General features: G+C 26.1%; 2 protein-coding genes across 7 annotated transcripts in view; both read left to right on the top strand.

The window, feature by feature from the left end:
* Positions 1–16,655, top strand: part of Mctp (multiple C2 domain and transmembrane region protein) — a 227,300-nt gene that overhangs the window by 195,467 nt on the left and 15,178 nt on the right. For all 6 annotated transcript variants that reach the window (XM_087157608.1, XM_043038837.3, XM_071177743.2 and 3 more), the window contains 5 exons: positions 9,154–9,262; positions 10,158–10,380; positions 11,629–11,749; positions 12,653–12,856; positions 14,144–14,274. In XM_087157608.1, coding sequence (XP_087013734.1) covers positions 9,154–9,262; positions 10,158–10,380; positions 11,629–11,749; positions 12,653–12,856; positions 14,144–14,274 — 788 coding nt within the window. The remainder of the gene's footprint in view (positions 1–9,153; positions 9,263–10,157; positions 10,381–11,628; positions 11,750–12,652; positions 12,857–14,143; positions 14,275–16,655) is intronic.
* LOC107443459 (uncharacterized) lies at positions 1,665–4,818 on the top strand. Its single transcript, XM_016057317.4, has one exon. The coding sequence runs from the start codon at positions 2,005–2,007 to the stop codon at positions 3,964–3,966; it is 1,962 nt and encodes a 653-aa protein (XP_015912803.3). The 5' UTR covers positions 1,665–2,004; the 3' UTR covers positions 3,967–4,818.

The raw sequence follows: 16,655 nt of genomic DNA, 5'->3' as shown, positions 1-16,655 counted from the left end.
ATTCTTAAGAATATATTCTTTTTCTTAACTACCCTTAATCGTTAAAGTTTTTCGTACAATGAAAAATAGTTAGTTTTACAAAACTGTCGACACTAAAACGATAGATATACATAAATTGTAACTTAAAGTAACTTAAATGGCTAAAAAAAAAAAAAAACTAATTAGACTAATTTCTACAAACATTTCAGAATAAATTCAGACTATTGTTAAAAGATTAAAATTTTTAAAGCTTTTTTGTTATAAAAAATAGAATAATAATAATTTTTTAATGTAATATATAATAGTCAATAAATTATTCCTTTACAACATTTAAAAATCCGTAATTATATTTATAATTTGCTTACACAATTAAAATTCAACTTATAATTTATTAAATGCAAAATAAAAAATAGTTCCATTTATTACAGATGGTTTGTTCTAAAAACATTGGCAAACATTGTAAAAATTATGCTAGATTTGTTAAAATAAATATTTGAACAAAGAATAAAATCTTTAAATACTTAAACCAATGTTATTTTCCAAAATCAGGAAATAGAACTCCAGAAATACTTATTAAGAATTTTAACGTTAATTCATTTATTCGATTAAACTTTTTTTGCACCGCAGTGACGACACGACTCGCATTTTGGTTTACTTATTAAGTAAGGTCATACAATTGAATTTTCTCGTACTAAAATACAATTTAATAGTTTCAATGGACAAATATTAAATGTACAAATTTAATCAGCGCAAGCGGTTCTTTAAGTTATAATATTGTGCTTTAAAATTTAATTTCTCCAAACCCTTACTAGAAATTACGCATATCTTTGACAGAATTGTGACTCTCAAAATAAGGAAATAGCTATCTGCAATCTTTCTACAGAAAAAACTTTCTTTTTATTTTTTTAATTTAATAACGTTCGTTAGTGCGTTTCCCAGATACTAAATGATTTTGAAAGACAAAAAATTAGTTTTTTTTTAAAAAATGAAATTTTAAAAATAAATTAAATTATACTTCCTAAAAAATATTTTTTTTTATTTTATTGATTTCGTTCTAGTTTGAAATTGGTCATTAGAAATTCGGCAAGAAAAATTTCGAGAAATTTGTATCTTACAATTATTATTAATATTTCATTATTATTTTTTTTTATTATTATTATTTTATTATTATTATTATAAACTAAGCAGAAGGTGCTGAAAAGGAAAGAAAAAAAAGGGTATGCCACCGTAAATTAAGAACCTCCCTACCTTCCTAATGTTTTTAAAACAATTACTTCCATTTGAAACCTCTTTTATAAGTAACATCATCATGACCACTGAATGAATTATAATTAGGAAAGAATTACATTAGGAAGAATTCAAAGACCATTTTCGCTGCATGTGGTTCACGCACCTCCGATCACCGTCGAGGAAATATGAGAACCTGAACTCACAAATCAAGTTCTCTTTTTTGTCAACGGCAATCAGAGGTTAGGCATTTTTCAAACATTTCTCATTTTACTTCCTCTACTTTATCTATAAAGCTCTATCAGCAGTTCAAAAGAGCATACATATCAAATACGTTTTTTCGTTTTTCGCATGCGAAAGAGAGCTTGATTGGCAAATTTGTCACATGAAATATTTTCCTCCAATCACGTTCACGTTCGAATGGGAAAAAATCATATCCAGTGTAAATGCTCCCATGGGATTCACAGATATCAGCGATCTAGTTCGGCTTTAACTTTAGATCGTACCGCCAAAAACAACTCAACTTATTTTCAATAAAAATAACAACAAATAACAAAAAAAGACGCCCAATCAATCATGAGAGACGCTAGGCGGCAATTTAATCTTTCCTAAAGTCAAATATGATATAATTCATCTAAAAATAATTAAATACTAATTTCTTGGCGAAGATTACTTGCATTGCTCGTAGAGTATTTTTCTTTCATCGATAAACATGTTTGTTTTTCTTATTTTGTAACATTTAAAATAGACATAGTATCTTGATTTCTGAAACAACTATTTTTTATTGTTATTATTGAAATGGGTCAAAGGAAGAAAAAAACCCAAAAGAAAAAGGAAGCTTGTTTATTCTGTGGTAGAGATGAAGATGATGAAATTGTTTTTGGTAAATTTTTTCATGACAAGGACTTATCTATTCACCAAAATTGTATGTTCCTTTCAAGTGGACTTGCTCAGCGCGGATCGAAAGAATCAGAAGGCATCTTAGGATTTCTCCCTGTAGATATCAAAGAAGAATATGCAAGAGGTCAGAAATTGAACTGCTGTTATTGTAGACAGGGAGGAGCTACTCTGGGATGCGTTGTAAACAGTTGCAAGAGATCATTCCATCTTCCCTGTGGTGTTAAAAGTCTGGCTCTTAATCAACATTTCGGTGATTTTTCTTCTTATTGTCATGCTCATAAACTAAAGCAGAAGCATATACAGATTAAAGAAGACCTGTATTGTTACATATGTTGTTCAGAACTTACACCAGATGACTTAGAAAACTGTTTATATTCTCCATGCTGTAAAAAGAATTGGTTTCATCATTATTGCCTTCAGAAATATGCGATCAGTGCTGGTCAGCATTTTTTTAAGTGCCCTCTTTGTAACAATTCATCTATGTTTGTGGAGGAAATGAAAGTATATGGTGTTTGTATTCCAAACAAGGATGCCTCTTGGGAGTTAGAGTCTAATGCATTTAATGAACTTCTTTATCGTCCGAAGTGTGGAGCTTCTGAATGCAGTTGCTACCGTGGACGGGAACATGATGGCAAAGGATCTTGGAGTTTATTGGCATGTGCAGTTTGTGGGGCTGACGCAACACATAAACACTGTGGAAATCTGAAAAAGTCAGATAAGAGTTGGAGATGCGATGACTGTCAAGCCTTTGAAATAGCCAGAAAGAAAAAGGAAGATTCTGTCATTAATGACTCCAAAAATGTAGCGGTTGCAACTTTGAATTTTAATGGAGAAAGTTTTATTGAAAGTAAAAATGATGTGGTCAGTAATGATGACAGTACCTCATTACATGAAGAAAGTGTTTCTGTAGCAACTTCTAGGGGTGATGATAGAACTATGAAAACAAATGGAAATGTTGATATCAGAAAAGATGAAACTACAAATGAGGTAAAAAATAACAGTCCGATTGAAGTGAGGTATAAGTTACGATCCTTTTCCATTGTTTTAAATAAGGTAGATGTCAAATCTACTAAACTGGAAAGTGCTAAAACCTTCAACGAACAAGGCAATGATGCAAATAGTCTGGAATGTGAAAGTAAATCAAATTGTATCAGTTCTGATAAATCGAGTGTTTCATTTACAAATAAAGGATGTGAATCAGTTTTATCCTCAGAAACTATTGTTTTAAATGAGGTAGCAGTAGCTGTCGAATCTACTAAACTAGAAAGTGCTAAAACCATTAACAAACAAGGCGATGATGCAAATCGTCTGGAATGTGAAAGTAAATCAAATTGTATCAGTTCAGATAAATCGAGTGTTACATTTAAAGATGAAGGATGTGAATCCGTTTTATCCTCAGAAACTAAATTAAATATTGACTCTGATAAATGTAGTACAATAGTTGATAACTTAACTATTCTTTCTCATAATGATAAAAACCTATTTAAGGACCCATCTGAGTCAGAAAAAAATGTCTCACCTATGGTGTATGATGGTGTAAATGATACAGGATTACTTATAGATAAAAGCGTCAAAGAATTTTCTTTGCATGACAAGGGCTTAAAGATATTGGGTGATTTTAAGACTGAAAACAGTGAAATGAGACCAAGGAAAATGAAATGTTTAAGAGATCGTAATGAAATAGAAAAAAATAGAATCGCAAAATCACAACCTGTTATTCTGGTGAAAAGGCAAGCGGTAAGTATACTGAAACCTGTTAAGCCAAAACGACGCAAGATAATCGGAAATGGTTGTTGTTCGGCAGGTGGTAGTCATTGTATTAAAAAAATGTTTGGAATCAGCTGTGAAAACTGTAATTGATATAAGTTGCATTATATAGGATTTCATTACATCTCTGAAAAACATTTAATCAGTCAGAAAATATTTTATTATGAATTTTTTTTATATCTTCCTGATTTTAAACTGAGTCTTAGAAACTCAATGCATCAAAAATATATATAAATATTTCCTTCTGACTTATTTGTGTTATCAACACAATATATATCAATTATATATCAACACATTTCATAGTTTTTGTTGATATATAAATAATAAGTTATGATATTTTAATAGAATTTCAGGGATCTGTCTAGGCCATATTTACTACCATTTAGCAGTACCTTCACAAATTCCACTTTAGAAAAACGGTAGTTTCACAAAATACTGTTTCTTAAAATTTTATTTTTGTATCCCGTAAGAAACGATAAATCCATATTTTTATCATAATTTTGTGTTGACTTTTTAATATAATTTTTAATTTTTCACAAATTATGTCTAAATTTTCACAAACTAGGTACCTTTCAGAAATACCTAGACAGATCCCTGAATTTGATTTTTCTTGGAAAATTTTCCATATCAGTACAGTACCTATGATCCTGCATATATTTTTGTGGTTTCTGGCCAGTTGCTCTATGATAAATTAAAAATCACATAATGGGGCAAAGTCGAAAGGTGAGACTCTTAACCCTCTATAAATTTTTCTAGAATTTATACCGTGTTAAACATTGGCCAAATTCATTTGATGCCTTTACAATTTGAGTTGACACAGACAGTTGCTGATATGGAAATATTCCCTTTTTCTTTTTTAAAATCATATTGTCAAGAAGGAAAGTTTTTAATTTTTTATTCTAGAAAGTGCAGACTTCAACATGCAGAAGATAGTTTTACCTGTTAATTATCTTATCCAAATCTTATTTTATAGCTATGCCTATGAACATTTGTTAAAATTTCTTTAATTTTATTATGACGTCAGAAAGTATTGCATTCATATTTGTAATATAATAGAAAAGAATTAAGATAAGAGATATTAAGATTTCTAAAGATTTAAAAATTAAGAATCTGATGCAACTATGTTAAGATGCAGCTATGTTGTCATTATGTTAAGATTTTTCACCTGTATTTTTTTTTTCTTTTTTTTTGTTACATCTGTCATTTTGCATTTTTGTGTTTACATTTTAACAACAAATCTGCTGTAATTTAAGAACAATTTTAAATGAATGTTCTCTCTCAAAGACAATAATGAAATGCAATGAAATTTGTATCATGCCATAAATAAAAAAAGTAATGAACTCTAAATATATATAAATGTATACCCGTGGAAAAAAGTTAAATTGCAAAATTTTTGTTCACATAATTTCTGAATAGCAAAGAGACTTATTTCTTAAAAACCGTTTTTAAAAAACTGTCATTTTCCTGGATATAACAAATTTAAGTATGTATTATATATTCGTTTAAAAGTTTCAGTATATATATATTGTGAAAAATAAACTGAAATATGCTTTTTTAGATGAAAGCCGATAAAATTAAAGTTCATGTAAAGTATTTTGCTCATTTGATTTTCTTTAAAAAATGTGTTCATTTATATGTGTAATGGAAGCTAAGCACTATGTGTGTAGTATGTTATTAATTAAAATTAAACGAGTGGAATATTTCTTTTTTTAAAGGCTTTCTTTATTAGATGAAGAATATGTAACTAAGTTTTAGATGTATTTATACTCCTATTATAAAGTTTCTTTTCATGTTTAATCATGAAAGGAAAGGCTTTTACAGATAAGCAAATATCACTTTTATTTGATTTAAGTAATGTATGTTTATTTTTTATCAGGTGTTGAGACATAATTACATCTTTTTAAAACTATTTATTATTTACTTACGTAAATTATTACATGTTTAACCATTTATTTAATTTTAGCAATGGTCTTGTTATGAATTTTGTTTTTATTGGTAATTTTGTGAAGGATTTTAAGATGTTATAAAAATGTATTTATAAAAATGTATAATTATGCCATAATAGCTACAATAAATGTTCTATATTAAGGTGCACAACCTTTTTTGGAAGACTAAGTATCACACCACTGCACAAAATCATATAGCTATTGAGGGACACAATTACTACAAATTTTTATGTCATTTAATATTGATTTGATTATTTTTAGTTTAATAAAAACATCAAATTGTTTACCCTTTAAAAAAACAGTGTATAGCAAAAAATATTTATCTACGTAATATGTATCGAAACTATTTTCAAAGTAAAAAAGAAATTGCACATATTATTTTTTGATAAAAGTAAATTATAGCTGGTTTCTGTCTTTGTGTTTGCATTCTGAAATCTAAAGTTATAATTCCTAAACCTTTTTTTAAAAAATATCGAAATTAGTTCCTAAATTTTTCTTTTGCAAATTGTTTTTTTTTTTCTGGCTAAAAAAAGAGATTCGTAGGCTGCATCTGATTAAAAGTTGTGCATCTTTAATTCTGTTTTGATACAGTTGTTTTGAATGTTTGTTTTGTTTTTTATTATCTTACATACTAACGACATAAAACAATTTGTAACATATTTATTTTTCCCTAAGAAACTCTGATTTTAAAACTTGTAGTTAGCATAATTATTGTTTGTTAATTTTTATATATTGCTTGTTTGTTTAATGGCATTTTAAATAAAATGTAGTTAATTGCTATAGTCTTGTCTTTTCTTTTTACAACGAATGTTATTTAAGCTATTTTTGAATATTTTTATACACAAATTAAACTGATTGTGTACTGTGTTTATATTTTTCAACCTTTTTGTTATCTTAAAATAGTTTCTTTAAGAGATTTTTGAAAATCCTATTCAGATTGCTCAATTACAACTGATAGTTAAACTAATTTAAAACTATTTTAAAGACTTACAGTGACAGTAATAAAAAAAACCAAGTACTTCATTTACAATCATTTTAAAAAATTTCCAATGTTATATTTTTTTTAAAAATATTTCAATTTTAAGACCTTAGTGTTGATATCGACTGAATTCCATAACAAATGTTAAAATAAATTCTATCAATAGTCCATCTCCTTATTTTAGAAAATCGCAAAAAAATTAATATTTAAGTTGTTTTCATTAAACAACAACTTGAACTGTTTTAAACAGAAATGTTGTAGTATTACAAAACATGAATTTATCGATATTCTTCAATAAAAAACCCTTATCAACAATATTTTTTAGGAAAAATTACAGTCAAGTTGAATTGAATAATTTTACAAATAAAATTCATAACAGTTATTACAATTTAAAAAAAAAATCTTAAATAGCAATTTATTGTTAAATAAAATAGAATATCATTTAGGAAACAAAGGACAAGCAATTTTATTGATTTAAAATTCTTTTCTGAAATGTTTTGTGTGCATGAGACTGCTTGTGTATATTTGACCAGATTGTAATCATGTACAGGTACATATTATCCGAGTAATATGTTGCCACATCACATTATCGAAAGTTACCTTTACCTGCTTGTTATAATTGGCTCTTAAGACTTTGATGTGTTAAGCTTAGTAAATCTTAAGCTTGAAATTAATTCTAATTAATAACAAGTAAGAAATGTATCCACTACAGTTGAAGCATTTAATTAATCCTTAGTATCTTTATAATTTTTTTTAAGATTATTTATTTTATTTTTTAACGTTTTGCTTCTGGTAAAATAAAAAAAATTTGAATCTCCAAGGATTATGATTATAAAACATTTAGCACTTGTTTCTTAGAAAAAATGACTTCAGGGTCTTTTCCTTGGACACAGTACCACACCTAGAACTTATCCTAAAAACAAGATGTTACTAAAAGAAATCTTATTAAGGTTGAGATTGTTAAAAAATTGAGTGAAAATATTTTTCCCAGTAATCTGAATTTAAGAATTATTTCTTACACCTTCATTAACAAGGTCCTTTTAAAAAAACTTCATTTATAGATTTTAGGCTTCTTTTCTTTTTTCAAATAATTTAAATGTGAAGAATACTTTTAATTTTTTTTTTTTTTTTTCATTAAGGAAGAATTACGTATAAATTCAAATTATTGAAAATTGTATACCAATATCCATCTCCCCTCTTCATCCTTAAGCTTTAAACAAGCCAAAAAAAGAATAGTATAAATTCAAATGAAAGGAATACAAGCTGTTAACCGAAGAATAAACTTTTGTTCAACTTGTTTCATAATAGGGGCTTTTTATTCTTTATAGTTGTAAGTAATATCATCACACCTCAAGTAATTTCTGTAACAAAAAATTTTATTGTGCCCATTGCAGCAGTAGTCAATATGTTAAGTGATGAAATAATAAAAGTGGTAATTTTTTTCTCTCATTATAAGCAAAAACCTTTTCATCTATGTCACTAAAAGCAATCCCATAAATGTAAAAATGTTAATACAGTACTTTACACCAATCTTGAAATTTAGTAATAATAGATTTAATAGTGTCACATTTACTGAGATTTTTGTTTCTGATTTTCAAAGTATGAGTACATCTATATTTTAAAAGTAAATTGAGTTATCACGTTTACTATGCTTTGTCCAACTGAAATTTTATGGATAAGATTAAGAAATATAGTGGGTGTTATGCATTTTTATATGATAAATGTTCTTTTCAGATATTTTTTAATATTCCTTGCACATATAAGTGGATTCTCTTTGCTTTACCATGTTTATATTATCTGATCAGTCAAATTGACTGATTGGAATCATGTATTTAGTGCCCATCTGTTTATCCATTTATAGTTTTTATTTAAAATTCATAATCACACACACGAATTTTAAGTACTTTTACTGATTTGTCTATTTTTAAGTATTTATAATACAAACTAAACTAGTAATATTGAATAAAAATCGCCTTGCTCAGCAAATTTCTTGGGATAAATTAAACATCAACAAGGGTTCAGCACCTAGTCAAAAATGCTCCATAATTTTCCTGCACGATTTTCCCATAGAATAACATGAAGAAAAATAGTTTTTTGGTGTAGTGATAGACAACAAGTAAGATTTGGTAAAAGCTGGTACTAATGCTCAGAGGATTAATTACTTTATTTCAATTTTCTCCTTATATTTTAATATTTAATACCATTTTGTAGAAAGAAGAATCTGTCTACAATAGTGTCATGAGGAATAGTGTCTCATGCCTGTCTATAATAGTATCATGTCTGTTTTTTTTATTTCTCATGTTATTGATCTACATATTAATTTAAATTACATTATCCCATTTTATTCTTTAACAGGATGAAGGCTTAATTAAGCAAAAGCATTTAACCCTGCGTCAGCATGCATTTTATTTGTTAGAAGTTCATCTTAGATTTGGTAAAGACCTTCAAGCCAGAGATGCTAATGGTAAGACATTTTGCAAAAATTCAAGTTAAACATTGTAACAGTATTTCTATTTTAATTAATTGTATTTTAATTAATTCACTTAATCTGCTTCTTTAAAATTGAGTCAAAATATTAATACAATCTATACTGTTTTTTGACATTGCAATGACCATTCTATAATAATGATTGATTGGAATCCTGTTAGCGATTCCATAGACCCAATTGTTCTCAGAATTTTTTTTTCTTTGGGGAAATGAACCCCAAGTATTCTTGTGCTATCGAAACAAAATATCTACTCCCATTGTTAGTGAATATTTCAAATTAGTCATTTAATATAACATTGGACAGAAAAAAAAATTGGTTTTGAAATGGTGTTAAAACCCTGTTTGCTTAGAACTAACCCCCATACATCTTTTCAACTGTCCCGCTATACTGGCGCAATTGCAGCAAATAAGTGACAATTCGTGGGCAGACTTAAATGAAAAAAATTGCCTTCAAATTGCAGATGTTGCATATAGGACCTTTGATCACATTTAAAATTATTTTCTGTCCTTTACACGACACCAACCAACCTTATTTGGTTTTCATGCATACTTCCTTTACCTCAAATTCCATTACAATAATTAATGCCTTGAGTCTTGTATCTTAAAATTTCATAGGAATAAATATCTCTATCATACATTAAAACTAATAAAAGTTTCTTTAATTAAGAAAGAAATAATATGTTAAATTTAAAAGGAATTTATTATGTAATTTTAACAATCAACTAATGTAAAAGTAATTTTTTAAATATTCTGAATGTTGAATTGCATGTTATTTTATAAAATTGTTTTCATTATAATTATTAATAATTAATGTGTTTTGAAAAATCTGTAATTCATGTATTTATTGATTTTTTTTTTCTTTTTCATTGCAGGTACTAGTGATCCATATGTTAAATTCAAAATTAGTGGTAAACAGTTGTATAAAAGTCGTACTGTTAATAGGACTCTTGAACCCTATTGGGATGAATTTTTTACAATACCTGTTGAAGATGTATTTGAGCCTCTACACCTTAGGGTTTATGATTATGATTTTGCTTTCCAAGATGATTACATGGGAGCTGCACAAATTGACCTTACAAACCTAGAAATTAGCAGGTAATTACCAAATTACAAAATAAAATCCTTACTTTAAATAATATACTTTGGATTAAATTATTTGTTATTCATAGTTCCAAGGCCAGATTAAGCGTACGTGGGGCAATAGGCCATTCAAATTTTTGGGGCCCTTAGATTAAATATTTTTTTCGTCTATTTTTTATTTATTCAAATATAGAAGTATTTATCTATCTTTTCATTTAAGAAAGCATATTTAAAATCAAAATAAATAATAATAAATTAAATTTTACTTTATTTTATTAAATTAGAACTGAAAAATAATCATAACATTTTTAAAAAATTTGAAAAATCATTGTTTTTCTTCATTTTTTAAAATTTATTTTCAAAAAATCCATTTTAAGGGGGCCCCAGGCCATGGCCTAGTCTGGCCCAACGGGTAATCCAGTCCTGCATAGTTCTGTGGGAAAATATATAATTTATGGATTATTGTAAAATTTCAAGTTATAATTCAGTTTGATCTTCTATTTTATTTGTAAATGCTAATTAAATTATTTAATTAATTATTATTTAATTAAATGCTAAAAAATTATGGCTGCCTTGTGAACTAAAAAAAATACTGAGTTGTAAAAATATTTTTTAATTCGCTAGATTTCAATTGACAAGCTCTTTATATTGTATTGGCATGTTATATAGAATATATAACATTCTTTATTTCCTTTCAGACCCGAACGACACATTACTTATGTGCAGCTGAAACAATTTTGCATACTCTAAAGAATATGCAACTGTAACAATTTTGCTTACTCTAAAGAATACGCAACTGAAACAATTTGGAAATCTTTTCATCTTGTTTAAATTATAGCTTTGAAGTCTTTTATAAATGTTTGTACACAATGTTAATGTATTGATTCATTTATTTTTGCCAATAATTTGAAGCATAAGCATTTTATATATATTTTTTTTTATTTATATATTTTTGTATTTATTTATTTTTTGCAGTTTTGATACCATTTAAAAACTTGTAGCTGTTGTGTGGTATTACATTCCTACTTAACATTAAACAAAGACTCAAAGAATTGACTTTCATTTTTCGAGATTATGAGTTTTAGTTTATATAAATTTATAGGACATTTAAAGATTAATTCTTACTTTTAGTTATTAATTAATTAATAGGTTTCATTTATAACAATTTTCAAATATTTTTCTGGCTTTTGATAATTGGTTTTAATTTTTATAACTATTGATTCCCTTGTTCCTTTAATATATTTATATTAATATTTAATTCAGGCCTACAGATATAGCTGTCACCCTGACGGAATCTGGAAAACCTGATGTTACTAGTCCGTCATGGGGCCAAATATTTTTAACTTTGACGCTTGTTCCTAAGACTCAGGATGAAAAAGAACAGGTAATAATGGTTTAACTTCGATTTACAAAATGCCATTATAAAAATGTGACAAATTATTGTCTACATCCAAATACGTTGAAATGTGCTACTGAAGATTGATACCAAAAAAATATGCAAACACAGGTTTTTCAATCAAAATTATTAATTTTAACAGCATTATTTTAATGTTAAAAATAATATATTTGAAAAAATTAATCTGAAATTTGTAATAAAAAAAAAGTATAGATTAATTTAGAAATTTCTTATAATTATATATAATAAATATAATACTTATAATAAATTTCTTATTTTGTCAAAAAAGAGCTTATTTTTTTCACTTTTTTTACTTTGTTCAAAAAATCAATTAAAAAAAAACATGTTTTTTTTTTCCATCTGCAATAAGATTCTAAATAGCTATTTACTTATAGAAAAGAGGAAAAATAATAAGAAGAATCTAAAACTGATAAAAATAAAATAAGTTGAAAAATAAAATAAATAAAGTTGATTAAAAATGAAAATAAGTTGGTTATGCTTGTTAAAAATAAAATAAAAGTAAGTTGAATAAAAATGAAAAGTAGATTTTCTAACACAAAGGCATTTTTATCTTTAAAAAAAAAAATTTATCTTGTTTATTGTTTTTTACTAAACTTTTAATTGTTGATTAAAATTATTTCCATTATTTGATTTTTTTTTAAATGTTAGAAAAACTATTTCACTCTATTAATACTAGTTACTTTCATTTTGTAAAATAACATGAAGGAAGCAGTTTCTTCACTTGGAAAACAACCTGACTGGAATATTGTTTTTGTGTTAAGTCATTAAATACAGGAATGGCATTATTATATGCATATAGATAAAAATAAAAAAAATAAAAGAATCATTTTGTTTGCTTCATTCATTTTCTAATAACTAAATATTTTTCAGTTTTTTAACAAAGGAACATTTTTGCGTTTGGGTTTCAATACACCATCTGCAAGTCCTGCTGTCAAGCGCCAAAAGACTCAAATGTGGGACTCTGTTATTACTATTGTTTTAGTAGAGGGCAAAAACCTTTTAGCTATGGATGAAAATGGAACAAGTGACCCATATGTAAAATTTAACTTAGGAACAGAACGATATAAATCTAAGGTAGGCTTATTTCATTAAATCTTTTTACAGTTTCATTTATAGTTTGCTTTAACATATCACATGATTTTTCTTATGATTTTATAAGTTGAGTTATTATAAGGTATTTAAAATTTCTGTTCTTGTTATCTTTAAGCTACTACTAAATAGTTTTTGTCTTGCAATATTAGTAATGAGCTATGTTTATTTATAATAAATTTATAGATAAATGCATTTTTTTTTTATTCGAGGAACTGTACTTATTAGTTGTTTCCAGTTCCACAACTGAGAGATTCTAAAACTAAATAACATAAGCTAAGAACATAAAAATCTGTATTAATACAAAAACAAATTTTTTGACTCTTTAATTCCTTGTCGATTTCATTTTTATTCATGTGCACTCCAGAACTATATTCTTTGTAATACAATTGTAGTGCAATTGATTTCGTTAAGTTTTTCGTTAGCTTTGTCATATTTTATTAAAAAACAGATGTTATATATATGTGTGTGTGTTCATAAATTTAATTCTATTTGCAAAGCAACTGATTTTTAAAAGGTTAGAAAATTATATCATATTAATTCAATAACGTTGCAATATGTTAATTAAAAGATTGATTTTTTTCTCAACTGCTAAAAATATAATTTGATTTTTACAGAGGTTCTTAAAGCTACCCACTTTAATAATAATTGAATTGCTATAAAAATTACCATTGTAATAATTTTATTAAAAAAAACCAGCAAATAATATATTATAAAATATATCTGTGCTAGAATATAACTTCATGGTTTTAAAATTACCTTTTAGAATGTATGACTCAAATTTTTATTATAATTAAAGAAAAGAAGTCTTCAAAAAAATTTTATGTTCAATTAAAATTCCTTGAATTCCTATTGGAATTAAAGTTAAACTCATTAGTTAAATATCGAAATACTGGTAACAAAAAATTTTCACGAAAAATTATTTTCCCCCTTAAGTATCTTATTTTCATTATTCTGAATAGAATTTTTTATAATATAAATCTTGATCTCCTTAATGAATTTTATGGTTTACTCACTGCAAAAACCTATTTATTAAAATGATATGATTAAATAGATTACTAATTGATCATGTATTAATGTGTTAAAATACTGACGTTGCTAGTTTTTCTTACATATTTTAGATGTCTAAATATAATAGCTTTAGCCATTGTTTTGCTATGTTTAAATCCCTGATTACAAATTGTGGCAGCGTAGTCATTAAGTTATGTGAATTATTTACCTCAAGTGTTTTCATTAAAACTTGAAACCTAAACTTTTTCTTCTTTTTGTTAGGTTATGTTTAAAACATTGAATCCCCAATGGCTAGAACAATTCAACCTTCATATGTATTCAGATCAGCCAAAAATATTAGAAATATCAGTTTATGACAAAGATTTCCATGGAAAAGATGATTTCATGGGAAGGTAAAGTGAACTTTATTTTACAATACATAATTGAAAAGCTTGTTCCAATATAATAAATTCTATGCAGTAAAAAAAATTTTTTTTTGTGTATTAAGCTGTTATATAGAGGAAATTCTAGAAACTTGTAGAGTGATTATCTGAAAAAAATACTAAAAAAGGGATTGATGTAAAAATTTTGTCTTTGGAAAAAGTGTGGCTTATCACTGCATTTCTCCAAATCCTTTAATTTTATCCATGTTATTTTTTCACTTTATAAGAACTTATTGTTACTAATTAATATACTATTTTCTAATACAATAAAACTTTTTTTAAAATGAGGATGTAATAGAGACAATTTCCATTTGGCAGTTTTCAGCAAACAACATGATGTGATACATTTAACTCTAAAACTCTGTGTAGACCATTAAAAATCTTACTGGAAAAGCATGTTTAATATTCATTTCAGAGGATAAAGAAAAGAACCAGCTTAAAAATAGATGTAAATAAAATAGAAATCTGTTTTGAAAAAACTTTCATCATAGAAAAAAAGCCTTCTTAACTTGACAAAATTAATTTTTTTATATTTTCAACCAATAATATTTTTTCTAAACTTGAATATGGAATGTTTTTTAAGTATCAATCTAACTTTTTCCACTAAAGAAGATACGAGAATTTATGTTTAAAAATCCATAACAAAAAATTTTATCAAATAATAAAGGCTTTTAGCAACTTCAAAAATGAAGACTTGCTAACTTAGATATAAAAATGTGTGTTTTTCAAAATATTTTTAAAAAAATGTCTATTGGCATTCTTTGAATAAACACCTGAAATTAAGTTTATATCTTAGTATTTTATGTGAAACATAATTTATAAACAAACTGTCAAAACTAAAAATGTCAAAAAATGTCAGTTATGTTTTAATGTTGCTATTATTGAGTGTTTTGTGCAGCAAAATCATGAAAAAAAATCATTTATTTCAATTTCAATCGAGTTTCTGATTAGACTTTGCAAGTACTAAAAATGATACTCAATAATTATTGTTTATGGCTCAGCTTAATGTTTTTAAGAGAATTTTTATTAGCACCTAACTTCCTTATTGCTTTCTTACCATTTTAACTTGCTTCATTTAACATTTTGTGATTGGGAAAGTAAATTAAACACTGAAGAACTGCTGGTTTAATTTTAAAAACTTAGCAAGCCAGTATTTTATGCATTTTCACTTTGCATCTTATTATTTTCTGCATTTTCACTTTGCATCTTATTATTTTCTGCATTTAAGGTAAACAAGTTTTTTATTAATTAATTTATTTCTTCTGGTGTCTACCAACTTATGACCTTTTCAAAAAAGATATTTTCTAGATGTGGAAATTTTTTATGGTAATATTTGATTCTTAGTTCAGTGACATAGAGAAACATTTGGGTTCACAGGACATACTCCTCAATTAGAGGTTATGTTAGGTGCCTCTGAATAGGTGCCTTTGAAAAGAGGAGTGTAATCATTTGAGAGGGAGAAAGCCAATTAATTTTAATGCAAAACGAAGGCACTAACAAGTAAATTTTTTATCCATATTTTAAATTTCATTTTATGTAATGGAACTATAAATTATTCTAGGGTGTCAAATGTAAAATTTTTAAGAAAAGTCTTAATTTTTTTTCTTCAGTGCGAAGAAATATTAAAATTATAATGATATAAAACTTGATTATTTAAAAATTATATTTTATCATTCCTAAAATATTTAACTTCAGCCAAATGCTTATCTCTTAAAAAAAAATTTCGGAACGAGAATGGTAATAAATTTATAATTTTATTGTCTTTACTAACGCATTATATTTTACATTATATTACTAACGCATATATTGAATTTGATTAAAAGTAATATCAAGTCTCATGATATATCTACAATTCAAAAAAAATTTACCTAAAAACATGCAACAATGTACTTATAGTACTTGTTATAATGATAGAAATTGTTGCAATTTTTATGGTTTTAAAGAAATACTTTATGTAACCAGTTAATGAGTACTATAACTATTTAGATAAGAAAACGCATATTTTATCTGAATAAACATACTAATTTTCTCTATTCATATTCATTCTCTAGAAATATGTTTCCAATAAACTAGTCAAAAGAGTATTTAAACCATTTATCTCTTCAATGATATTTTTATTTTTGCAATAAGTCTGTAACTAATTGCTTCAATGAAAATTCGATAAACAATTATTAGATATGTTTTTCCATCCATCAGCAAAAAATAAACAAGTGTATTTTGTTTTGTTTTTTCGTTCCTTTATATTTTAATATAATATTCGTGTAAAAATTTTGTTTAGAAAATGTTGTTTTATGTAACAAAAATTGCTATTCAGTTCTTTATTTGTGAATCCAAATGAAAAACACCAACTT

The sequence above is a fragment of the Parasteatoda tepidariorum genome, chromosome 2 (genome assembly GCF_982258835.1).
Source record: "Parasteatoda tepidariorum strain Cologne lab strain chromosome 2, Ptep-v5.0, whole genome shotgun sequence".
In the NCBI taxonomy this organism is placed as follows: domain Eukaryota; kingdom Metazoa; phylum Arthropoda; class Arachnida; order Araneae; family Theridiidae; genus Parasteatoda; species Parasteatoda tepidariorum.
Note: the sequence above shows the minus strand (reverse complement) of the source record. Positions and strands in the feature narration are given on the sequence as shown.

Bases quoted from the DNA above. Each gene is read 5' to 3' on its own strand.
- LOC107443459 (XM_016057317.4), top strand. From the start codon at position 2,005: ATGGGTCAAAGGAAGAAAAAAACCCAAAAGAAAAAGGAAGCTTGTTTA.